The 26,804-nt window shown below is 35.7% G+C and overlaps 2 protein-coding genes across 5 annotated transcripts in view; both read left to right on the top strand.

Annotated features, from left to right (window-relative positions):
* Positions 1–26,804, top strand: part of LOC125842351 (BAG-associated GRAM protein 1-like) — a 274,321-nt gene that overhangs the window by 144,279 nt on the left and 103,238 nt on the right. The gene's annotated exons all lie outside the window — the stretch shown is intronic.
* LOC125842352 (uncharacterized) lies at positions 5,458–25,965 on the top strand. 4 transcript variants are annotated; one of them, XM_049521631.1, is made up of 14 exons: positions 5,476–5,565; positions 5,669–5,812; positions 13,158–13,553; positions 13,643–13,829; positions 14,507–14,741; positions 14,828–14,896; positions 15,933–16,034; positions 16,191–16,231; positions 21,566–21,699; positions 23,060–23,123; positions 23,218–23,314; positions 23,403–23,563; positions 25,470–25,492; positions 25,609–25,965. In XM_049521631.1, exons 3-14 carry the CDS (start codon positions 13,159–13,161, stop codon positions 25,694–25,696), a joined length of 1,596 nt encoding a protein of 531 aa, XP_049377588.1. In that variant the 5' UTR covers positions 5,476–5,565; positions 5,669–5,812; position 13,158; the 3' UTR covers positions 25,697–25,965. The 4 variants fall into 4 exon arrangements, with proteins under 4 accessions (XP_049377589.1, XP_049377587.1, XP_049377588.1 ...); XM_049521632.1 differs by lacking the exon at positions 5,669–5,812 and having other exon boundaries at positions 5,458–5,565; XM_049521630.1 differs by having other exon boundaries at positions 5,471–5,812.

Here is a 26,804-nt window from a genome sequence, read left to right as displayed (position 1 = left end):
AAGGCCCAAAAATATCTTCAACTAAAACGCACAAAGACCAACTTCTTTAAAGGAAAAATTATGCAGAATGGCAAATATTTAGTCTATATTAGGCAATATAGTCACACTTTAAGAAAATTGTAATTTGCGGTTACAGTTTTATCAACTTTTGCTATTCGCCTGATTGTATAACTCATATGATTTGTATATATCTAGAATTTATATAATTCGGTTCCTGATTGTATAAATCCAGAATTTTGTATATGCTTACCCTAGCTATTTGTATATGATTTATGAAATATTCATAATAAATTACCCCGTTTGTATATTGACAAGCAAAATATACAAACGGAGTTTTGAAAAATTCCTAAATGTATAAATATAGAATTTGTATATACCTACCCTATTTGTATATTCGCAAGTGAAATATACAAATGGGCAAAAATATTAAATATACAAACCTCAGCCTCCATGGCAAACAAAACTATAGCTATAGAACGCAATTATCGAAACTATAGTTATAGAGCCTTATTATATCTATTATGTGCTATTTCTAACATTTTCTCTCTTTTAAATTTAGAAGAATAACACCACACATAGAGATTGTTTTTATTATTATTATTATTTATCAAGCATAATTTTATATTACAAAACATAATATATGTAAAAATTTAAATGTCACNAATTCCTAAATGTATAAATATAGAATTTGTATATACCTACCTTATTTGTATATTCGCAAGTGAAATATACAAATGAGCAAAAATATTAAATATACAAATCCCAGCCTCCATGACAAACAAAACTATAGCTATAGAATGCAATTATGAAAACTATAGTTATAGAGCCTTATTATATCTATTATGTGCTATTTCTAACATTTTCTCTCTTTTAAATTTAGAAGAATAACACCACACATAGAGATTGTTTTTTTTTAATTATTATTATTATTTATCAAGCATAATTTTATATTACAAAACATAATATATGTAAAATTTTAAATGTCACGCGTTTTTCGGCCAAACTTAGTGATTATTTTGGAATTAATTTTCATTGGTTATCTATTAAAATTTCGATCACTTTTCATATTTCAAAATCATTATATATCTTTTATACCATCAATCAAAATTAATTATCCCCCCCNCCCCCCCCCCCCCCCTCCCTCTATTATGTCTTTCACATTTTATGGTGATAAAAATGAATGTCTCTTTTGAAGTTTGAGTGATCTCTCTCTTCTATATTTAACCTTTTAATTCTTAATTTATATGCATTTCAATCATAGATAGAATAACTAATTTCAAACAAATAAGGTTGACATTTATAATTTTTCAACTTGTTGGTTATAAATAAGATGTAGCACTACTACATGATATTATCACGATTCATAAATCGAAAAGTAGTGAAAACACTAATCTCAATTCAATAAGTGAATCATGACCCTAGAACTCTGTTAATTAGATTTCGTTTAATTTTATTAATTAGATTTCGTATTAATTAGGTTATTAATGAAAAAACTGGAGGTTCTAATGCTAACACATATTTTCGGGGAGCAAAATAGGATTTTCGAGTGTCGGTTATAGTGTTTGTATTATATATGAAAAATGTATTTCTGCTATCAGATACACTAAAATAGGGAGAGTGGCGAGAGAGATGGGAGGGAGGTGAGCGAGATTTGTTATGTACTCCAAATACATACGAATAACACAAGATACACACTAGATACATAAATATGTATATCTGGTGTGATTAACATGTATATGATGTTTCAAATATATAGTTTTTTTTCAGTGTTTGGTGGCCGTAAAAAAGAAAAATATAGGTACCAATCAACCTTTAATCAACATACTTTTTTTTTTCCAGTAGCTGCTTTGTTAAACAGAACTATGTAAGGAGTTCTGTAATATGTTTAAAAAAAAATTCAAACTTGGTTAGTCAAATATTTTATTTTAAATTTTTTTCTAGGAAAATAAATTCTTTAAGATTTTTTTTTTTTAAAAAAAGACTTTTCTAATGAAACAAGGGAAAACGAATTCGCCCTATAGTCACGTCCCTATCCCATCACCTCCCCTAACCTTCCCCATCTCTACCTCAATAGTGTTCGTCTAGATTATTAACAAATAAGTTTGAAATAATTTTTTCAATAATATGTTCATTTCAATAACAATTTAATTACAAGAACATCATCCCATTGATCTTTTACATAAAGGGACAGAACAATGAATAATTAATAAAATGAGGTATTACATAACAATAAACGAATAACAAACAATTATCCTATATGTAATATTTTCTCTCTCTCTATATATATATCTAGTCAAAAATTAAAAAAAAATTATAAGCTATGCTACTCTAGTACTCCTTTGAGCCTTTTTTTTTTTTTCTTAAAAAAAAAACATCTTATCAATTCCTTTAGCTTAATGTCCAGGCCCTCTAGGGCTAGGTCCTGAAGGTAGCCTCTCAAGCAAAAATTCTAAGTTGTTCTTTGCCTTCTCATATATGGATGGCAAAGTTGCGAGATGAATTTTCCCTGAAAAATCTTGTGATAATAGTACTCTAGCGGCCTCTACATGGTTTTGAGTACTCATTATAGAAACAAAGATGACAAAAATTACTAACAGAGTAGTCATTTTGCGACAAGTCATCATTCTCAAACTGATCAAAAATTGAAGCAGAACTCGAGAAGAAGAGCGTTGCAAGTGTGAGTTATGTGCTTTTTTTCTCTCTAGGTACTCTTTTTTTTTTTTTGCTAATGAATATGGATGAAGAATGTTATGCATGAACTTATGTATTTATAGCAATTTGAATGAGGTGTCTTTTGTTTAACTTTGGTATTTGTTGAATTGAATTTTTAATTTAATAAGGGGGAACGTGTTGAATAAGTAAACAAGAAAAGGTCATGTATGTAACACATTGTCTAAAATTCCAAAAAAGCCCATGTTGTGTCTGTGTGTTTGATGTTTGGGACAGAGGGGTAATATAGGTATTAATGTTGAAGGGTAATATAGGAAAAACAGATAAAGTTCAGAAGAGTCCACAGGTTTGAACGTTTGTAGTTTGACCAATTGGTCTGTGTTGACGGAGTAATAAATGAGCTTGAAATTCCATTATTACCCCTTTACGTAAGACCTTATTAGACCTTTTCTACACAATTAAATTAAGTAGGTGTCTGACAAAAGATTCTAAATATTTTTACCTTCATTTGATTTGAAATTTATGGATCGAAAATTGAAGATGTAGTTATGTTTTATATTATTGGGGAAGAATATTTGAAATAATATTTATGCTTGATGTACTTAAATATAAATTTAAAAGTGAAAAATGATTATTGGAAAACACGTTATAAGTTGTTTTCCAACAACAACATATCTAATGAAATAATATAATGTACAAAGACTTCTTACTATTTCGTGAAGGTAGAGAGATTGTTTTAGAAAAATTCTCGGCTCGAGTGCATCAAATTCAAGTAACGGGGAAAACATTTAATTAGAGAAGTAGTGTAAGGTATATACTAATACAAGAAACAATAATAACAACAAAATAGTGTGATAATCGAATACAATTAATAACATATGACAAGAACTATAAGGGTATGACTAGTACTACAATAGACACTAACAAGCTAAACTCACTTTAACCCTACTAAGCGCTTCTACCCTAGCTAATACACAACCTCCACTCCTTTCTATCAAGAATCATGTCTTCGGTAATATGAAGTTGTGTCATGTCTTGTCTAATTACCTATTTCCAATACTTTTGAAATACAACTTCAAGTTAAATTTAGAATTTTTATTGTAAAACACAAACTTTTAAATACAATAAAAAATTATATCAAGAAAATGAGCAATTTACCCAAATCTAGAGGATGTGAGAGTGTTCACCTGAATTTCTTTGACAAAAAGATATATAGTATATATAAGGTTTTTTTTTTTTTTTGTGTGTGTGAATCTGCTAAACACGAGACTCGAAGTTGACTCAATGATTTACTGAGAATTCAACACTTCTAAAAAACAAGAAATTAGTAACAAATAAATTTTCATGGCTAAACAAAAAAATCCCATTTAGATACAGATTATCAACAGATTTTAAAATAATTCAATTAGCTAGGAGTTTTTTAGCAACGAATTACCTAAGTATTACAGAAAAATTTCGTAGCTAATTCCATTTTCTTATAATTCAGTCAGAGATTCTAAATTCAAATTATAGCAAATTCGTACACTGGTCCTAATTGTGTTGATGTTCAATTAGGTACAGTTCTAAAATATTTTGGTTTAATATTGGATTTCTTAAAATGCTACTACAGTCTACATTGATATAAGCTAATTAATTTTGATATGATTTTATTTTTTCTTTCCAATTTTGATTTATAAATTCAGTTTGTTTGATTTAGATATAGAATTATAATTTTCTTTTTTATATCTTTAAAGAAACTAAAATAGTAGTAATTACCTTGAATCTTACTAGTATATATATATTTAAAAAAATCATCTTTGGTCAATATTTCGTGGTGGTTGCTCAATTGTCTATGCCTATAATATACAACAAATATTATGACTATTCCATAGCCTTTGTCAATAAAATGGTACCATCTTGACTAAGATTATTAAACGAATACATTAATCAACAAAATAAGCCCAACGTTGTTCACATTTAGGGTGTGTCTAGTGCGAACAAAAATATTTTCTTGAAAAAATAAATAGCTTCCTACTTATTATTTAATAATTGATAAGTAAGTAAAAAAATATAATCTCAACAGAATATACATGTAATTTAGCAAAATTATGACAGCAGTGAGAAGGTTAAGGATTGGGAGTTGGGAGAGTTCGACGGGTGGGGAAGAGATAATATGAACTTAGAATGTCACTCATGAAATTTATTTTTCCTTACTTGAAAGGAAAGTTATTTGTCATATCCTTATAATATCCATATTCTGACCTTTGATAAAAATGACTTTATTTCATAATTTATCTTGCTTCAATATTTGCTAGATCCTAGCATGTCTTGGGTCATCGGTGCCTTGTTCCAAATTCTCAAATTTATAAGATTCAATCCTCCAATGGCTCTCTTTGTGATGACATTTGTTCCTAACCAAATATAGCTTTTACATTGTGTCTCAATTGATTTCATAACTTTGGCAGCTAATTCAATTTGAATAAATAGTTAGTATATCGTTTTACCAAAAATAGAGTTTTAATTAAGTACGCATCTTATTTCCTTTAAAACTGATCACAATTTAATAAAGATCGAAATAATTAATTTGTGTTGTCGAATCTTAAATAATTAATTGAATTTGAACTAAAACAATTCGAATCTGGTGAACCAAAGGACCTTCTTCCTTTGAAGTTGAATTTGTGCCCTCAACATTTCATTTCAATCCAAATAAAAGAGAAGACCCAATTTCTCTAGCCCAAAATCACCTGACCCGGCCCAAATAACCCCTATACTCTCTTTGATCCTCTCAACGGTAGGCTCACTACAGACCCAGAACCCACCAGCTCCGTATCGTTTCTCGCCCGCCGTCCCAGTTCCTTCGAATCGAAATTCAAGTGTGCTAGGCACGAGCTCGAGGCGCTGGAAGATTCTCGGAAGGTTCCATAACGATCCTTATCCTCTCAATTCGAATTCGTACAGAATTCCAGCTCACACGAAGAATTTCAAATTACTCACATCGATTCTAGGCTATGATTTTCAGATTTCTCAACCCCTTTAAATAGCCACTGTTCAAGGAGACGTTTTGAGACCTGATAGTAGCTTGGGAATTCTCGGCTCAATAGTTTAAAATTTTGTGGCCGTTCGAGTTGGAATCGTCTCCGTGGAACTCGCTGCCCAGAACCAGGTAATATTTCTTTGTTTCTACAATTTGAATTCTGTTTAGAATAGTTTGTTTGTAGTAATATGTTAACATAGTTAGATTTTCTTCTGCTCCGAGTCTAAATCTTATAGTCATGTTTTGTTCATAGTCTTGCTAGAATTAACTGTAGAATTTCCTTGGCCTTGCTTAATGAAATTTAGCTATGGTTTTGCCTAAAATTTGAAGGAGCCATTAATTTTCTTTTGTTTGAGTTACCGTGTCATTTGTTCTCTCTCTAAGCATGTTTCTTACTCTAAAATTGACAAAGAAATGTTAAGTTTTGAGATTGGGTGTTGTTTCTTTCTTTACTGTATAAGCTAGTCGTTTGTTTATGATCTAGTGCTTGTTAACATTTAGTAGATGCACTTCTTAAGCATGCTGTTTGTTTGGGTTCTCTATTAAGGCCTTCAGTCTTGCAGTCCGTTTCTCTAGCATTTTTCTTCGGTTTGATGGTTTTTTTGCTCATGTTTCTTTCTAGTTACTGTTCATCCAAGTTCTATTTTTCTAGCCCTCTGTTTTCATATAGTTTTGAGTCCATTTTAGTAATTGTATGCGTTTTAGTTTGATTTTCTTCTCATCTAAGTCAGGCTACTGCTTTGCCATAAGCACAAAGGAGCTTGTTTTAGTTTAAACTTAATTTCATGAGGTGTTTAGATTCTTATCATCTTTAATCCCTAATTTCAAAGTAATTAATTGAGGGTATAATAAGATTTATTTTTTTGTCCTTTCTTGATTTGTCAAAATGGACAAGTAATTAGGAACAACTATAAAAGGAAAAGTGGACAAGTAAATAGGGACAGAGGGAGTATGTCAATAACAATACAATAGACACACAAAACTATCGGCAAAATACATAAACATGATCCTGTTATGGTCCCCTGTTATGGATCTGGTTATGGGGCGTTGTAGTGTGAAATCGAATGTTTTCTTCCTATGACCTATGACCTATGATGTTGGTTCGTTAAGAGAGAACCTGCAATCTCTTGAGTTTGAAGTACTCAAAGACTTAGTAATTTTCTGCCTAACATTTCATTGAATTCAAATACATTAAATACAACACTGAAACAAAGAAAGTAACTGCCTACTGCCTACTGCCTACTACAACTGAATGAGAAAGTGGAGGAGTAACCTCATTACTGCAATAATTGCTACACAGAAAATAAAAACATAAATACTTAAAAGCTGTAGTAAAATAACTTATAATCTAAAGTAATCTATTTTCTAATTTCCTTAAATCTCCTATGTGTAAACCGTTGGTAGACTAAGGGGGTGCTAACATTACTCCCCCCTTTCAAATCACGTTTGTCCTCAAGCAGGAAGTGTGGAAAGCGTTGCTGCATAGAAGAAACAGTTTCCCAGGATGCCTCAGCTGGAGAAGTATGCTGCCAATGTATCAAGACTTTAGGTACATTACGAACAACCCGATGTTCAAGAACAGTTATAGGATGAGGTGAGGGAGCTTCTGGCAAACTTGAAGGAAGAGTAGCAGTTGCTGGAAAGTCTCCTTCATGAAAAAGCTTCAATTTAGAGACATGAAAAATCGGATGAAGTTTTATACCAGGTGGAAACTCTAATTTATAAGCCACAGGCCCAATACGCTGCTCAATTTTGTAAGGACCATAAAACTTGGGCAACAATTTCTGGTGATGACGAGCACCCACAGAAAGCTGTTTATATGGTTGTAGCTTCAACAGAACTCTATCCCCCACCTGAAACTCAACGTGTCGATGTTTGGAATCAAAAGTAGCCTTCATTCTCTGTTGAGCATGCAATAAATTCTGTCTTAAGGACTGCAGAATTTGATCCCGAGTACGTAACGCTATATGCACTGCATCTAGTTTGGAAATTCCAGGGGAATAAGGCAAAAGACGTGGCGGAGGACGCCCATACACAGTGGTGTCGTTTTCAAGGAGGAATGAAAACTGGTGTTGTATGAATATTCTGCCCAGGACAACCAGTCCATCCATTTGGTAGAATGTGCACTGGTAAAGCACCTCAAGTACATCTCCACAGTCCGGTTGACAACTTCAGTTTGGCCATCAGATTGAGGGTGATATGCTGAACTAAAACACAACTTGGTACCACTCAGGCGGAAGAGTTCTCTCCAAAAAGCACTTGTGAAAGTTACATCCCGATCACTAACCATGCTTACTGGTAAGCCATGTAATTTGAAAATATTGTCAAAGAAGAGTCGGCCAATACTTACTGCAGAGTATGGATGAGCAGTTGACAATAAGTGGCAATATTTAGAGAAACGATCTACCACTACTAAGATTACATTTTTCCCACGTGAAGTAGGTAAGCCTTCCACAAAATCCAATGAAATATCTGACCATATTTGCTCCGGAATTGATAAAGGCTGAAGAAGACCAGCAGGTTGCAAAGTTTCTGTTTTATGTCGCTGGCAAACACCACAAGCACGAACAAAGTCGCGAATATGACGCTTCATACCTGTCCAATGGAAATCCCTTGTAATCCGAAAAAGTGATTTTTGGTACCCCTCATGTCCCTGGTTATGCAAGGCAGTCATGACCGTCTGAATGGAAGGAGAGTTTGATGCCAAGAATGTTCGGTGTTTATACAGAAGCAACCCATTTTTTACGCTCCACTGATCTGATGCAGTACCATCATGGACAACAGATATTAACTGCTGGACATCAGGAGAGTTTTGTTGTTCATTTCTGATGTCATCAAGAAGGCTTAATTGAGGCATGGAAATGGCAAGAAGCATAGCTTCATCATTATCTCGACGGGATAAGACATCAGCGACAGTGTTTAACCGACCAGCCTTGTATTCAACTGAAAATGAGTAACCCAGAATCTTGGCCAACCAATGTTGTTGCGGAGGAGTTAGTGCCTTTTGTTCCAATAAAAACTTCAAACTGTAGTGATCACTACGAATTATGAAGTGTTGCCCCCATAAATAAGAACGCCAATGTCGAATAGCTTTCACTAGACCTATCAATTCTTTTTCATAAGCGGGCAGTGGCTGGTGTCTCCTTGCCAATACTCTGCTAAAAAAGGCAATGGGTTGTTTATTCTGCAATAAAACAGCCCCAATACCCAGATCTAAAGCATCACATTCAATAACAAAAGGTTGAGAAAAATCTGGAAGTGCCAATACAGGTGTAGTTGTCATAGCAAACTTGAGTTTTTCGAAAGCTTGTGTTGATTGATCTGTCCATATAAATGAATTCTTGCGGAGCATGGCTGTTAATGGTTCAGCTATGGATCCATAATTTTCCACAAACTTACGATAATATCCTGTGAGGCCTAGGAAACCTCGCAACCCCTTAAGAGTTGTAGGTTTGGACCATTCAGTCATGGCTGAAATTTTGCTGGAATCTGCAGAAACTCCATCAGCAGTGATGAGGTGGCCCAAATAAGCAATTTCAGTTTGGGCAAATGAACACTTTGATCGCTTCAGAAAAAGATGATGATCGGAGAGTAACTTGAAAACAAGTCGCAGATGATACATATGTTCGACCCAAGTGCGACTATACACAAGAATATCATCAAAAAACACCAAAATAAATTTTCTCAAGTGAAGCTGAAATACCTCATTCATTAATGATTGAAAGGTAGATGGAGCGTTGGTTAAGCCAAAAGGCATAACCAAAAACTCAAAATGCCCATGGTGAGTACGAAAACCAGTTTTCTCCACATCATCCTCTTTCATCCGAATTTGATAATAACCTTGGCGTAAGTCTAATTTAGAGAAATATTTAGCCCCAAACAATTCCTCCAACAATTCTTCAATTACTGGAATAGGAAATTTATCTTTGATTGTTTTTGCATTCAACTCACGATAATCAATGCACATACGCCAAGAACCATCAGATTTAGGAACAAGAAGCACCGGGGAAGAGAATGGAGACTGACTTGGCCGAATTATTCCCTGCTTCAACATCTCTGAACATTGTCTTTCAATTTCATCCTTTTGATTATGTGGATATCTATATGGTCGAACTACAACAGGTTTTGTTCCTGGTTCCAGAACAATTTTGTGGTCACAATCACGTTTAGCAGGGAGCCCTACTGGTTCATGAAAGAGGCAAGCAAAATCTTTCAAAATGATTTGCAGGTCTTCCTGATTATCTTTGTCAGCTAGCATAACATGAGTTGTTGCTCCTTGAGTTGGATCAGGAGACTTAACACCTTGTAACTCCACTTGTTTTCCATTTTTGAAGAATGACATCCACATATCTGTAAAGTCCCACAGTATGGGTCCTAAAGTTTTAAGCCAATTCACACCTAGAACCACATCAAATCCACTTAGATTGAGGACATATAAATCAATATGGAAAGCATAATTACCAAACCATATTGAAACTCCTTCGCATTGTCCCGGACTTCTGACCCGTTCTCCATTTGCCACCACTACTCGTAGCCCTTCTCGCCTCTCAACTTGAAGATTGAATTGTGACACAATTTTAGAGTTCACAAAGCTATGAGTACTTCCAGAATCGACTAATGACACCACTGGATTCCCTGCCAGTTGGCCTTGTAACCGCATATTTTGTGGAACTGTGACACCAATGATGGCTTGCAAAGAAATTTCAGGTTGATCTATATTAGGATTTGTCTCCTGTTCCAGAGATTCTTCCTCTTCGTCTATGGAATCAATCCAAAATAATTTCTTGCACTGATGGCCCCGAGTGAAGACTTCATCACAGTTGAAGCAGAGACCCTTAAGTCTCCTTTCATCCATCTCAGATCTAGTCAATTTCCTTACAAATCTGGTGCGCTGTGGAGGTGAGAAATCTGATGTTTTGGATCTGCGACCATCTAACAGTTGCGAACGAAAAGGTTGTCCCTTGCGTTCATAAAGCCGGGATAAACTCATCGCCGTAGCCAAATCTAGAGGATTATGCAACTCAACCTCAATTGCTATATAATCCATAAGACCACTAATATAAAGTTCTATCTTTTGCGATTGTGTGAGTGTACCAGCCCGGGAAACTAACTGCTCAAACTTTTCTTGGTAATCTGCCACGGACCCAATCTGGCGCAACTTAGCCAATTCTCCTAACTTCTGACTTCTGATTGGTGGCCCAAAACGAAGGTTACAATAACGTTTGAACTCATCCCAAGATTGTTCAGGCAGATCTGTCTCTAGTTGAAGAAACCAAAGTGGTGCATTCCCCTCTAAATGAAAAGAAGCAAGACTAACGTTTTCTTCATCTGGAGTCTGTTGATGTCGAAAAAAGTGATCACATCTGTTCAACCATCCCAAAGGGTCCCCTTGGCCAGTAAACCATGGAAAATCCAACTTTGTATACCTAGGAATGAAGGAACTTCCTCCTGCATCTGATTTTGACCCTTTTGCCACTCCATTTTTACCCTTCCAGCCCCGATTCTGACTGGTATGATCAGTTGATTCAGAATCAACCTTTGAATTCGCTAGATCCTTTGTGAGTGCATCTAAGCGAGCATTTATTGCTTCCTGTCTCGCTATATTGGTTGCACGTTCTTCTTGAAATAAGTTCACCAATTGTGCCAGTTGATGTTGAATTTGATCTCCCATAACATTCGTCTCTGATACCAAGTTGTTATGATCCCCTGTTATGGATCTGGTTATGGGGCGTTGTAGTGTGAAATTGAATGTTTTCTTCCTACGACCTATGATATTGGTTCGTTAAGAGAGAACCTGCAATCTCTTGAGTTTGAAGCACTCAAAGACAGTAATTTTCTGCCTAACATTTCATTGAATTCAAATACATTAAATACAACACTGAAACAAAGAAAGTAACTGCCTACTGCCTACTACAACTGAATGAGAAAGTGGAAGAGTAACTTCCTTACTGCAATAACTGCTACACATAAAATAAAAACATAAATACTTAAAAGCTATAGTAAAATAACTTATAAGCTAAAGTAATCGATTTTCTAATTTCCTTAAATCTCCCATGTGTAAACCGTTGGTAGACTAAAGGGGTGCTAACAGATCCTTAACTTGGCGTCAGCGGGCAACTATGACCTTTAACTTTGGGTGTGCACAAATAAACGCTTAAACTTGTATAAAATTGGATAAATGGACACATTTGTCCTACATGACAATTTTGTGTCCTATGTGATGTCCTACATGTATTATGCCATGTAGGACACATGTTTCAATTTATACAAATTTAATTGCCTACTTGTATACACTCAAAATTAGAGAGTTTAATTGTCCGCCGAAAAAACCAAGTTAAGAGTCATGTTTATGTATTATGTCAAAAACTGTCTAAAGCAGATCTAAAACAATACAATACGACACAATTCAATATGATACATAAAAGTGTTGACATTTCAATGTAATTACCCCAAACGAAAAAACAAATAGCCAAATTCGTTTCGAAGGCCAAATAGTAACCCCATAGGCCGCAACTCTTTGAGTTCTCCCTCTCATCAACTCCGCCAATATCAATCTACACAAAAATTGAAAATACTTCAACTGAGCACAAATCAGTGAATCCAGTGATTCTGAAATTCATTTTTCTGGTAAGTTAATTTAATGTTATGCAAACCCCAATGCACATTTACAGCACAAACATACCGAAAAATTGATTTTTTTTGTTGTTGTTGAGATTTTCACTTTAATTACTGGGTAATCTAGAGCTAATTGATTTCTTAAAATCAATTGGAGAAAGTGAAATCATGTTTCCATAACAAATAATTGACTTCTCTTTGTTTTCTTTAGTGAATATATCAAAAAAAATATTCTTTGGGTGTTGTTTTTTTCTCTATTTAGTAGGTCATATAGATTAAGCCACTAGGGCAGTCTGCAATAATATCAAAAAGATACAAACTTTAACAAAAAAAATTGGATTTTTATAATGTAATTGATACTTTCTCCTTGAGCAAGAGGGTCTACGGGAACAGCTTCTCTCTGGCTTCACAAAGGTAGGGTTAACTTTATGTATGGACCATCCTTTCCAGGCCCCACTTGTGGGATTATAATGGGTATGTTGTTTTAATTGATACTTTCTCCATCAATGCCAAGTTTATTGAGTGTTTTAGTTTCAATGTTTGATTTCAGATGATGGGGTTAATTCTTCATTTTTTCATTGAGAAGTCAGTTTTTAGTGTTTGGTTACCTTGAGTTGTGGAAAATCGGGAATCTTAGTAGCTCAGTTGATTGGCTACGGCTATATGAACTTTCACCTTGTTGGTGAGAGTTTGATTCCCCATCTTGTGAATTTTAAAAAAGAAGTCGTGGAAAATCATTTATATCCTATATAGCATACACAAGCTCTTAGTCTCAACTTCTGTAAATGTGACTGATGTTAATTCTGGTACTGGTGGTTTGATGTTTGGGCTAATGTTGATAGTATGTGTGATCCAATAGGATGGCGGTTGTGGAACCTTCCTCCTCATTGGAGATTTTAGTAAGAGGACCAGAAGGTTTTTTTATTTGGAATGGACCTCCTTTCCCGAGCGGTGAACCTGGTGTCAAGCTGGATAGGGTTCCTTGTACCAGTGCAAAGTTCAGTGATGATGGGTCCAAACTTATGGTTACGAAATCAGACTCTGTAATTAGCATCTTTGATTGCAAAACCTTGACAGAGATTAGGTCCTTTGATGTCCCAAATGTTCTTGCAGCTGTCATCTCTCCTTGCGGGACTTATCTTCAAACCTTCCAAAAATGTTCATCTCCTCAGCATAAGAATGTAGTCTTGTGGAAGATAGAAAATGGTGAATCTGCTTACCAACTCTTCCAGAAAAATATGACTAAAGTTACATGGTAATTTTTCTTTTGCTTTGGCTGTCAATGTGGAAATTTATGCTCATAATTTTGTTGTATTTTGTTCATTTGGATTCTGCTTTCTTCAGGCCTTCAGTACATTTCAGCTCTGACGAAACTGTTGCATGTCGATTGGCAACAAATGAGATCCAATTTTTTGATCCTAGGGATTTCTCTAAGGGCTTCGTTAATCGGCTTCGAGTTCCTGGGGTTGCTGCATTGGAGCTTTCTAAAGCCCCTGGATCATATGTGGCTGCATTTGTTCCAGAATCTAAGGTCTATTTTACAGTTCAGAAAGAGAATTATTGGATACTCATTAATTATGAATTTAAAACATCCATGTATTCTTCTTCTTGATTGATCACTGTGCCTTTTGATATGCTTGCTGACTCTTTAACTAATCCATATTTTGCTTGTTGTTAGACAACTTGACACAACTACGATTGAGTGCAACTGTTAAGTCTCATAGAAGTGCATTCCATCCAGAATATTTCCTATAAATTCAAAAAACATTTTCCAGAAGCTGTCTAAACTGCTCCTTAATGTAATAAAAAGTTACACTTTGAGGCTTTGGGAATGTATGACAAGCTTTCATAATAAATCCTATATGGGAGGGAGGCACATAGTAAACCAGATATCAATGAGCTGTCTTACAGAGAGTTGTGTTTCTGGGCAGCACAGTACATCATGTTTGTTGTAGTGAAACTGCTACAGGAGAGTAGTCAACTAAGTGAATCTAAGAAATCATCTGACTATTTAGGAATTCTTTTTGGTATAGTAATGTCCAAAAACCAATATATATGGACAGGATTGAAGAGTAAAATACTTAGTTTCATCACTTTCCTGCAATCACTAATCAGATTACCACACAATAGAAAATTCTTCAAGTGTTTAGTGCTTGGGTTTACAGTTCTCAGGGTTCCTAATTAACCTTTCGGAGATTAATTATGCAGGGAATGCCAGCCAGTGTTCAGATATATGCTTGTGGAAAGGACTTACAAAGTCAACCTGTTGCTCGACGTAGCTTCTTCAGGTGCTCAACTGTGCAACTGAGCTGGAACTCTGGTTCTACAGGGCTCCTAGTGGTGGTCCAATCAGATGTTGATAAAACAAACCAGAGTTACTATGGAGAATCAAAGTTGAACTACTTGACTACTGATGGGGCCCATGAAGGGCTTGTGCCTCTTCGTATGTTCTGTCATCTTCTTATTTTCAGAAAAAGTTATGTGTTGAATGAGTGAATTTGGAATTTAGAGATCCTTGGTATGTTGCAGGTAAAGAAGGCCCTATTCATGATGTTCAATGGTCCTATTCGGGTAAAGAATTTGCAGTTGTTTATGGATGTATCCTTTACTAAATCCTAATCTCAAGACTTGTGAAACTGTTACCAAGAAATGAAAAGAAAACCTTAGAGAAGAGGAAAAAAGAAGATTGTGAAAAGAGTCTTATGTAAATAACACACTATTCATGAAGGAGAGGTTTGGAGGAACGATAAAGTTGTCTCCGCGTGACGTATAGGTCATGGGTTTGAGCCGTGGAAGCAGCCACTAATGATTGCATTATGTTAGACTGTCTACACGACACTCCTTTGGAGTGCTGCCCTTCCCTGGACCCTGCTAAAGCGGGATGCTTTGTGCACCGGCTGGCGGCTGCCCATTAATGAAAAGCCATACAATTTGAAGACAAGAATATTGGAAGAAATGTTCTTAAAGTTTGAAATTCGATGCAGCTTCTTTCTAAACAAGGTAAAAGTTTTAATATATGCACACTTATGATTAATTGCCGAAGGTTAGAGCTTGGTTCTTCCATTATTCTCTCATTCGTGGTTCCTGGTGTTCCAGCTTTTTTATTTAATTATTCCTTCTTAAACCTTCTTTCTCAATTAAGAGAAATGCAGAATAAAAAAGGCAAGATAACTGTTAAATGGTGTAGGACATCTAGCATACATATTTTTTTGTTCTTTAACTACAACGATGGTCGATGGTCTTAGGTCAAATGCATTAGATCATTTGGCTTTTATATATTCAACAAACTTGTGCTCAGTTAATTGATAGGGTCTAAGTGTTGTCCTATCAAAGGAACTCTTATTTTCTCCTTTGAGTCTATTTGTTCAAAATTGATTTGCAGCCAGTATCCGCCTCCAAAGGGGTAGAACAACAGTCAAAGAGCTAGGTGAAATCTTCCTATCTGCCTAGCCCTTGGTGGGTAGGGTCAGTTGGTACCTATTCTGTGTCAGAAGTAGTAATAAAGTGTGCAAGATAGCCTTAATGCTACCGTTAAAAAAAGAAAGAAAAATATGCAGCTAGTATTCCTATATTTCTGTTGAATGTATTGTTTCATATATTTTTTGGATGTTGCTGCTATCCTTAAATCACTTAGTTATGCCTGCTATGGCCACGGTTTTTGACAAGAAGTGCAATCCTCTACTTGAGCTTGGAACAGGCCCATACAACACTATCAGATGGAATCCATTGGGAAACTGTATCCTTTACTTAGTAAATAAATTATTTTCCTTATTTGTCTTCATTATCTAGTTGGTCATTGGAAAAAAAAAACATAGAAGGGCTCGTTCAGACTGCTAGTTTATTTCCACAGTCAGCAGTTTTTGCTTTTGTTTGCCTTAACCTTGTTCTACAGTTATATGCTTGGCAGGCTTTGGTAACTTACCAGGAGACATGGTATGCATAATTAGATAATTTATCCTACAGAGAAGTCAGAAATGCCCATAACTCTTATATCTGTGTCAAATATCATGGCTTGCTATTACTTATCAAAATAGATGACTTCTGACAAATATGATAAATATAACAAAGTATCAAAGTTACCCTTACTACCAACAATTTAATGAGAGATGGAAAGAGTTCGACGTGTCCCATCAATCTTTATTTTCTTCTAATAAAAATCAGTTTTTGTATCAAGTGGCGTCACAAGAAGTCATGTGAATAAAGAGTAAATCAGTAAAATAGGGATGTTACAGTTGAATAGTTCCAAATATGAAAAGGTGTCAATCTCTTTGAGATGGACTAAAAAGGAACAAATATCACATAAAATTTATCAAGAAAGTAGAAAACTTAGATTTAAGTGTTGAATAGGACACAAATTGATCAGTCACTGGAGGCATGCCAAACTCTTAATTATGCTAAGCTTACAGTCACACCAAATGATGCTCGAGGAGACTCTTTAATACATGTAGCCATCAGCACAATCAGTGTATAAGACCATTTGGTTCCTCCCGAGCAACAAAAATTATTAGATAGTTAAGTATAGGTTCAATAGTTAAGTGTACTGTAAACAATTGTATTTAATAATATACTCCCTCCATCCCATTTTATGTTACGGTGTTTGAACATAGTCCATATACAAAGTTTAAGATAATATGTAAGACTTTTGAAACTTGTGATGTAAAACAGGCCATAGACATTTGTATGGTTGTAACTTGTACATCACCTCATTAAGGGTAGATGAGAAGTTTAAAGTCGAATTGCTTTTAAATATATAAAAGCGTAATTCTTTTTGGGACGGACTAAAATGATAGCGTGCCACATTAAAATGGGACATAGGCAATTATATTGTATCAGGTGTATTAGTAATACGAACGATGTACATGGTACATATCTCTATAAAGGGATTCACATGCAAGTCATTGTTCTTTGTTCATTCTCTCAATCTTTTATCCTTGTTTCTACTATATCTCATATGACATCAAATTTTTGTTAGAAATTACTTTGCATTTGCCAACGATATCTGAGATAAGAAAATGTCATTTGTCGCATATTTTCCTGAAACTGTCTCATTTGCCCGAGCCTTTTTGCTCTTGTAAATGTTATGCATCAACCAACATTACCACGAAACTAGGAACATTTCAGAAGACAAAATTCAAGAAGCCACGTCTTAGAGGGCAGGTCCTGCACGACTATGAGGAGATCCACTCATATGCTCAGTGCGTGAATCCTATTCAGATTTCAGACAATTTTTTGAATTTCTAGCTTTCATGGTGGTTGATTCTGCATTCTAAACCTAACCAATTTTGATCACCTGAACCCTAATTCTGTGAGGCTCAAACAATTTCGTGCCTTCCTTTTTTATTCATTTGAGATTTAATTTAATATTCTGACTCACTAGGTTTTGATTAGTTTATTACAACAGTGTCTTTTGCTGACAAAGATCTTACTTACTGTACACCCACTATAATAAGATTATCCTGCACCATAAGGCTCATAAATGGCAACAATCTCCAGTGATTTTTCAATTGTTCTTTAGTTTGGTGAGTTCTCTCGACAAATAGAATATTTAGATGATTCTTATGACAAAAAGATGTTCAAATATCTCATTCTGACAGCTTTCCGGATTAATTTGCCAGCAAGTTCTATTCCTTCTGTATGTTCATCCAGTGTTCTTAAAGGCGAGCGCCTCTCGCCTTTGGCGACAAGGCGAGGCGAGGGGTTTGCGCCTATTTCAGGCAAGGCGTGGCGAGATCAAAAAGGCGAGCCAAGGCGAGGGGTGACGTGGAATTGGCGATGCAATAGGCGTCGCCTTTTTCTTCTTTTTTTTTTAGAAGTCTGAATTTTAATAATTAAAAAGCCAAATAATCAAATTAGGGTTTTTTTTGGGTATTTTTTCAAACTTATGACGCGACTGCTGCTCCTCATTTCGCGACCGGAGACTTGAAATCAATCCCTCGACTGGAATTAGAGTTCGCGACTGCTGCTGCTGCGATTGGAAACTTGAAGTCGACTGTCGCGACTGCTGCTGCTGCGAGTTCGCGACTGCTGCTGCTGCGAGTTCGCGTCTGCTGCTGCTGCTCAGCTTGAAAAAGTACAGAGAAGAAGAAGAGGAGGAGTTTTTTCTTGAAAAGTACAGTAAAGTACAGAGAAGAAGAGAGAAGAAGAAGAGGAGGAGTTTTTTCTTGAAAAGTAAAGGAAGTACACAGCTTTCTTATCTTTTTTCAAAAAGTAGAGTCTTTTCAACTTTTCTTGAAAAAGAAAACTAGAGACAAAGAGTTTCTCTAGATAAGTGTGTCCTTTTTTATTTATAAAATAAATTATACTTTTAATATTTATTATATTTTCTCTCTTCTTTAACAATTATACTCCTCTTATTTTGTATGTAATTATATCAAAATATGCAATTCATTATTATATATATTTCATAAATATTTTTAGTAATATTTTATTATATATATATATATATATCTATATATCTATCCACTTATTTGGTATTAATTGGCGCCTCGATTCAAAAAGGCGAGCGCCTCGCTGCTCGGCGAGGCAGGCCCTTGTCGCCTTTTGTCGCCTCTCGCCGTCCAAAACACTGTGTTCATCAATCTCCCAACCTTTTAACTCTGATTTGGCCTCCTACAATTATGTCATATGAATTTGAGAATTTTGGTCAAAATAAAATATGGCGAATTATGTGGCATCCAAGGGTGTGTGGCTTGGTGGTAAACGAAATGAGTGCAAAACTTGGAGAGCGTGAACCCCAGCATTAAGAAGGAACAATAGGTGATGTCTTCTCATCTACCTAAGCATTGGTGGCAGAATTATCTGGTACCATGCTGGTGAGAGATAGCACGTAACCGATGGAATAGTTGAGGTTTGCGCAAGCTAGCCTAGATACCATCACTATCCAAAAGACTAAATAGATATGGTGATTTATGTGGTTAGATGGTTTCTTCTACCTGATTAAAATGAGTTTCTTTAGTATATGGTACTTAAATAGTAGTCTAACGCTTGTAATTTTAGTTGTTCAAATTGGCAAACTATTACTTATGTCTCTTAGTCCTCCATTCTTGTTTTTCGGATTGTTGGCTCAGCTCTACTCCTTTTTCTCATTTTCTTTCTTTAGTTGCATTGTCCAATGAATTCTAATCCATGACAATTGGAATAGGCCAAGCTATCCTTTCCCTACTTGAATTTGAAAAAGTCAATTCCTGATGTTCTTAGTTGTCCTTTTAATCACATAATACTAATTAGTCGCTTATCCTTAACACTTGATTATCTAACCCTATTTACATTAAACTATCAACCAGATTGTTTGTGGGTGTTTATTGGATATGGTATGTATAAGTATTCGGTACAAGTAGCTGTAGGTTTTGCTAATTCTTATTTCAACAACAACATACCTAGTATAATCCCTGCGGTCTGGGGAGGGTAGAGAGCGCATAGACTTTTCCTCTACCTCAAAGGTAAAGAGGCGTTTTGTTAATTCTTATAGTTTGAATAATCGGCACATAATATCCATAGTCAAATTACACCCGTGCATCATGGGTACATCTAGAAAAATGAAAATGTTTGCTAGTATAACCTAGTTATTAACATTTTATCAAGATTACTTTTCTTTCTCAAAAATAACCTAGTTATTAACATGGAGGAACCGTTTTCCTGGTGCTATCTCAAGTCACCTCTATTTCCTACTCGACCATGGATCTGTTATCAACATCTAATCCATTCTGGTTGATGTAATGTTGGGTTAAATCTTTCTTACTCACATATGAATTGTTAATACAAGTTATAAAGAGCATAGGTTTGGGATGTAGGATGACATGTAGGGTTAAAAGATTTCATTCCTGAGAAAATTTGAATATTTACTCTAGTGGTAGAACTAGCCTCATCTTTTGGCAAGTGCAGCCTGTCTGCACTTTGACCTTCATTTATGCTATAGTTATTTGAACAAAACTAAAAGACTGTTGGAAAACTAAGGAAGTGACTTCTGCCTATGGTATCAGCCTATGGAGATCAATCAGAAATGTGTGGCATAGTTTCTTTCAAAGAACTTGATTCAATGTAAACAATGAAAGGAACATTTTGTTTTGGGATGATAAGTGGTTAGGAATTGGCAGCCTCAAGCAGCTCTTTCCAGACATCTATCTGTTGAATCAGCAACAACAGGCCACTGTGCAAGAAGTCTGGTCCATCCTTGGATGGAACTTAACATACAGAAGGATGATTCAAGATTGGGAGGTGGATAGACTAGCTGAATTTTATGGCACCCTAGACCATATTGGAGGATTGGAAGAGGGAGAAGACATTCTCAGGTAGATTCATCACAGCAAAGGTATCTTCACAGTTAGCTCTGCCTACAAGAATCTGAATCAAATGGGGACTCAACTCAGATTTTTGCCTTGGAAGCTTATCTGGAAAGTCAAAACTCCATATAAGGTGGCAGCCTTTACTTGGTTGGTAGTAAAAGAGGCAGAACTAACTCAGGAGACTCTCATGAATAGGGGAATACGTATGTGTCCTAGATGTTTTTTTTGTGAGCACCAGGCAGAGACAATCAACCATCTGTTTCTTCACTGCAGGGTGGTTAGCTAAGTTGCTCGGACTCTTCAAAAGTGTTGCCGCATCTATGTCGGATACTCCAAAAATGCACTACTTTTGAAGGATCCAACACGCACCTGATGACATTTTTGAAGAGTCAGAGCAACATAGGTGGTTAGACAACTTTGGAACTTGTTTACTAGCTTCAGGGGCACAAGTTGGACCATGCCATGAAGGGCAAGTCAGCCTATAGAAAGCTGGAATAATGAAGGTAGTGGCAGTAGAGACCAAAACAGATGGAGAATTGTCCCAGCAGTGATTTGGTGGACCATATGGAAGGAGAGAAACTTGGGATGTTATGAGAGCATTAGTAGTCCTTTACATAGGATTAAATGAATTGCATTATCACTTTTTGCTATTGGTGCAGTTCTGAGTATGTAGATGATCCTGTAATTATTATAGATATCCTAGGTTCTTTGTAAGATGAAGTAGGATCTAGTTTAGTTTTGTTGAGTATACTCAACTGTATGTAGCTCCATGATGTAACTTTGGGATCCCAGCCTTTAGTGCTGAAGATTTATACACAAAACTGTTACCTTTGCCAAAAAAAACACTAAAAGACTGTATTGCCATGTCTACCCTGAGGCTTAGAAAATTCCTATTAAATCTTAGTTGATTCTTTAAGTGATGCTTGCCTGTTAGAAGTTTCTTCCTCATTTAGCTTAGCTCTTAAGTGATTAGTCATGATTTCAGGCATTCTGGGACTACAGGGAAAAGAAGCAACTTGGAACTACAAGGGCTGAATTGTCAGTGACAAGTGAATGGTCTCCTGATGGTCGATACTTTATGACTGCCACAACAGCTCCACGCCTTCAAGTTGATAATGGGTATGCATGTGTTTTGCTGATTTTGTTTTTGTGTAAAATGTGCTTCGGCTAACCTCTAAAGCCGCCTAAGGTACCTTGAGAACCTAATGTATACAATTTCAGTTTGTAGCTTGCAATGACAAGACAACTTTTTTTCCTCTGCAATGATTAGACAATTCAATGTGTTACATTACTGCATTTTGCTTCAGTCTATAATATATTTGAATATCTTGATGACTGTCTAGACCACTTGATTTCTTTCAATCTATTGGTGTAATAGTTTTTTAAATCTTGAATTTGGTTGTCAACTTTTTTCTATGCTGATATTTATCCACCTGCAAATGTGTCGCCAAGACTTAAGGGTAAGTTCTACAGAGTGTTAGTTAGACCAACAATGTTGTATGTGCAGAGTGCTGACCAGTTAGAACGTCTACATTCAGAAGATTAATCTAGCGGAGATGAGTATGCTCATATGGATGTGTGAACACACTAGGAGAGACATGATCTGGGGCCAAGGTGGGTGTGGAAATCGGGGCGAACAAGATGAGGAAAGTGAGATTGAGATGGTTCAGTTATGTGAAAAGGAGGTGCACGGATGTGCCAGTTAGGAGGTGTGAGAGGTTGGATGTAGCAAGAGTTAGGAGAGGTAGAGGTAGGCCGAAAAAGAATTGGGGAGGTGATTAAACAGGACATTACACAACTTCTGCTTACTGAGGACATGACCTTAGATAGGTATGGAGTTGGAGGATTACGGTAGAAGGTCAATAGGTAGCCAAGTGTGGTCGCCCATTGAGTGGGAGAGGCAAGGGGCTAGCCCCATATCCTATTCTTGTTATTATTAGTAGTAATTTAGTAATCCTGTAATCTCTTTTTCTTCAAAGTGATTTTTTGCTATTTGTTGCTTTATTTTGCTCTGTATCTCGATATTTTGCTATCATCTTTTCTTGCTATCCTTCTCCGAATAGATTCTCTTTTTGAGCCGAGGGTCTATTGGAAACAACTTCTCTACCCCACAAAGGTAGAGGAAAGGTCTGCATACATCTTACCCTCCCAGGGTCACACTTGTGGGATTACACGGGGTATGTTGTTGTCAATCCACCTGCAAGTTTAATATCAATTGTTATAGCAATTATCATCTATATGCCTTACTAAAAGTTGGATCTATTGAATAATGGCCCTAATGTAACTGCATGAACTCATAATCATGTTTGAAAAGCCTTCAGTGATTCTAAAGGTATGAGAAGCTAGTGAATAGTGATCATGATTAATGTTGGCTTTGTTGGACTAGAGAGTGTACTTCCAGGTTTATGAACGCAGATATATTTGGAAACTTCATTAATCAAATACATGATAGCTAATGCCTATTTTCATACTTTTGAAGGGTTAAAGTCTTTCACCACAATGGATCATTGTACTTCAAGAAGATGTTTGATAGATTGTATCAGGTTAATAATAGTCTTGCTTATTTACTTTTTTCTCTTTTCTGGTCCCAAACCAATTTGCTTTGCCTGCTTACTTCTTTGTTCACTCCTCTGACAGGTTGATTGGAAGCCAGAATCAGTTGAAAAATTTGGTGACATTGAAGACCTTGTGAAGGCAGTTGGCTCGGTGAAAATAGATGAAGCTAAAGTGCCAGGTTCCTCCTGTTTAAATCTAGTAACAAAGTTTGATGTAGTGCCCATTTACTTATAATAATGGGAGCTGAAACCAAAATGTCTTTATAGGGAAAGGATCAAAAGCTACCCAGGCCGTTCCAAAACCTACACAGGTTGTTTCAAAAGCTGCTCAGGCCGTTCCAAAAGCTACACCTGCCAATCCTCCTGCAGCAAAACCTGCTGCTTATCGTCCACCTCATGCCAAGGCCGCTGCTGTAGTTCAAGCAGAGGTATGGAATGGATACTCTATTGAGTACTTATTACTTTTTTCTTTTTGACAAGTCAAGGTGTGTTCAGTAAAAACATGCGATTGCTATTCAATATGAAAATTCTCTATGAATCTGTTGCTTTTAACTACATTCTTATACAAAATACTTTCTTCAGCATTCTGAACATCATGCCTGGGCCAGTTTTTACACTGGCTGATTAAATCTCTTTCTAATGCCCATTACCCAATGGAGAACATTGACGTTATGAGTATGCCATTACAATGTCTAAACGACATTATATTAATGATATGGTAGGTTTCAAATATGATGAATTATTCACTAGTGGTGTTTTCTGCACAGCCATTATCTTTGTGAAGTAAACCGATCTTTTATACAGCAACCATAATATTTTTGAAGTTGGTTCCCTTATAAATACTCATCCTGTAAGATTATATTGTAGCCAGGTTCCAAGAAAGGAATGGTGTTTTTAATGGTTTTGCTATTGTCAAGATATTCTTTTATTTGACAAGGAATATTTTGAGAAGGATCGTCAAGATATTCTGCATCACAATTTGACCAAGTAACCTTAAACCCATACACTCCCTCTTTGGAGTCAACATTATACTCATAATGGTTAATGCCATGTCAATTTTTAATTGGATTTTATGTGCATTAATAACTGTACAAACTAGTGTGTAATGGTATAGCAACAGGATTGCCCCTCAATTTTTTTTATTTGCTTCATTTATGCTCCATAAACTGCATTTTGACCTATCGTGAGTCTTGTTAACCATAGTTCTTTGTTTTTTGGTTTTTGTGCTATTGTATTTTTTTGGTTTCATTATTTTGTTTTGTTTTTTCTTCGTTTGATTGTTGCTTTCTTTGTATACTCCGTCATGCACCCACCAGAAGTAAGCTCTAAAAAACCCCTCTTTTTAATCTGTCCAACATGACTTGTTTGTGTTGACCCTGCACTTGGCAAAATAGGGGTTTTACAACCTGTGAACCTAAAACTGATGTAGCATAAGTTTGGATCTTCATGTATTAAATATAAGGAAGGAGGTTTCTTGCTTTTTGGACCTGGAGGTTATGGCTGAAAGAGCAGGTGAAGGTTCTCTTGGAGGCCTACTTCGTCTATTAATGGTTTTGACGATGAACTGTCTGATGGTATGTTTCTGGGTATAGGAGTGATTGTTTGAGATATAGAGCAAAATATAGATAAATGACTGCAATAACAAGTACATAACTATTTTTCAGAAAAATGGAAAACGAGATGACAAAGGTGAGGTTAGACAGTCTCTGGTTCCGGAAGAAAATGTACAAATTGTGAATCTAATTGTAACTCATTTTCATTATTTACTAAAAGTAGATAGTACTCATAGGTGGGGATGAACGGCTGGAACTCATCAAATATTAGAATTTTGGCACTTCTTGCTTGATCTTTTCACTTCTTCTTGCTCTGGCGAGATAATCCTATACTTTTCAAATATGTTCTCGCTCACTGATCTCTACCCCCATTTAGATTAGAAAAACTTTGGAAGGCTTCCGGAACTGAAAGTCTGCTTTTCTGAATGGACTGTTCTTTTCAGGATTTGGATAAAAAATACTTAAGCTAGGAATTCACAGTGAATAATATAGGTTCTCTCAAGATTTCTCCAAAATACACAGAGCTTTTGCACAAAAAAGAAGTTAAAACTGCATTATGATATAGTTACCTTTACATGAAACACTGTGATGATAAACATGCAATGTGGTAATGACGCGATGGTTTACGAGCCGCTTTCAGAATGTCTAAAGTCTAAATATGTCAAACTGTCATCTGAAAGTTCATCCATGCATTATTTCCAGTTTATCTNCCCCCCCCCCCCCCCCGATTTAGTTTGTACAACTAATGTGCTGATAGTATGCATCTGTTTCATTTTGACAGTTATTTGGAGGAAGTCCTTCAGGGTAAGCTTTCAAGATACATGTTCATACTTTTTCCAGTTTTCTCGGTATATTTTTGATGTTCAAACCTCAAACTGTTGAGTGACTGTACGTCTTTTCCGTATTTCACATGAATGTAGGGAGCTTAGCAAGAATGCATTGAAAAACAAGAAAAAACGGGAGAAGAAAAAGCAAGCTGAGGCTGCATCTGCAGCCGGAGGTTCATGATCAGAGGCAACTCTACCGAATATGCTGTCTTGACATGCACTAAGGGGACTAAAGCAAGAGGAGGTTTTCATGGACCATCATATGTCCTGGAGAAATTTGATTTGGTTTAAAATTATCGAAAATATGACGTAGTACATTACATAAAGCAAATTTTTGATTCATATATTCTTTTTAAAATATAGTTTTCTGCCCCTGTACTAGAGCTGAAACAAAATTTACCTTTTGAGTCTAACCCTGGTGCTGGATCAATGGATCTGTTTGAGCTGCTCTGACAGAAGGCAAGTTTTTTTTTTTTGTTGTGTTACTACAAATCTTGTTACCTCAACTCGACTCGTCTCCATTGTATCAATACTGTAACATACAAATGATCATCTAGACATGTCTGACAAAAAATTATGTGCACACTGACGTAAGGGAATATATTGAAACATTAAACGTATCCCAAACATACAATGAAAAAAATCAGGAAATTAACAATATAATTCGACGATATGTCTCTGCGTGAGATAAAAATTGAGTAGTGAGGATTAAGAGATAACCAACGTCTCAACATAGTTAAGCACTCAGAAGGAGTCCATTCTGGAGCAGTATGGTCTGCTCCCTGCAATCAGAGGGAACCAAATTACTGTTTTCTAGATTATTTGTGGAAACTAGGGAATTTAGTGGCGGAGCTAAATAGGGTAGAGGGATTCATTCAAAATTTCTTTCGAGGAAAATTATATTGTTTATATATGATTAAAATTAGTATATTTTATCTCTGTGTTGCTGACCCCATCCCTCTCCCCCCTTGACTTCTTCTACTGTTTACTTTTTTTGTGTTTTGAATTCCCTCATCTTAACTCCGCCATTGCTCGAGTTGTGTTTGGTAAAAAAACATTTTTTTGTAAAATATTTTTCTCAAAAATAAGTAATATTCTTCCTTATTTTGTTGGAATTTGATAAGTAGGTAGAGAATATTGTTACAATAGCATATATATATAAATTGAAAAAAGGAAAAAGGAACTTGTTTCTTTTAGAGAATATATTTTTTTAATCATTAAACACAAAAAAAATTAGAAAAATATTTTCCTGCTACCAAACACACCAGAAATTATAGCGGAGTAATAAA

Source organism: Solanum stenotomum, chromosome 10, assembly GCF_019186545.1.
Source record: "Solanum stenotomum isolate F172 chromosome 10, ASM1918654v1, whole genome shotgun sequence".
NCBI lineage: Eukaryota > Viridiplantae > Streptophyta > Magnoliopsida > Solanales > Solanaceae > Solanum > Solanum stenotomum.
Note: the sequence above shows the minus strand (reverse complement) of the source record. Positions and strands in the feature narration are given on the sequence as shown.

Excerpts from the sequence above, each read along its gene's own strand:
- LOC125842352 (XM_049521632.1), top strand. The coding sequence starts at position 13,159 with ATGGCGGTTGTGGAACCTTCCTCCTCATTGGAGATTTTAGTAAGAGGA. Across the intron at positions 16,035-16,190 it reads ATGGAATCCATTGGGAAACT|TTATATGCTTGGCAGGCTTT; the intron begins GTATCCTTTACT and ends CTTGTTCTACAG. Across the intron at positions 23,124-23,217 it reads TGTTTGATAGATTGTATCAG|GTTGATTGGAAGCCAGAATC; the intron begins GTTAATAATAGT and ends CTCCTCTGACAG.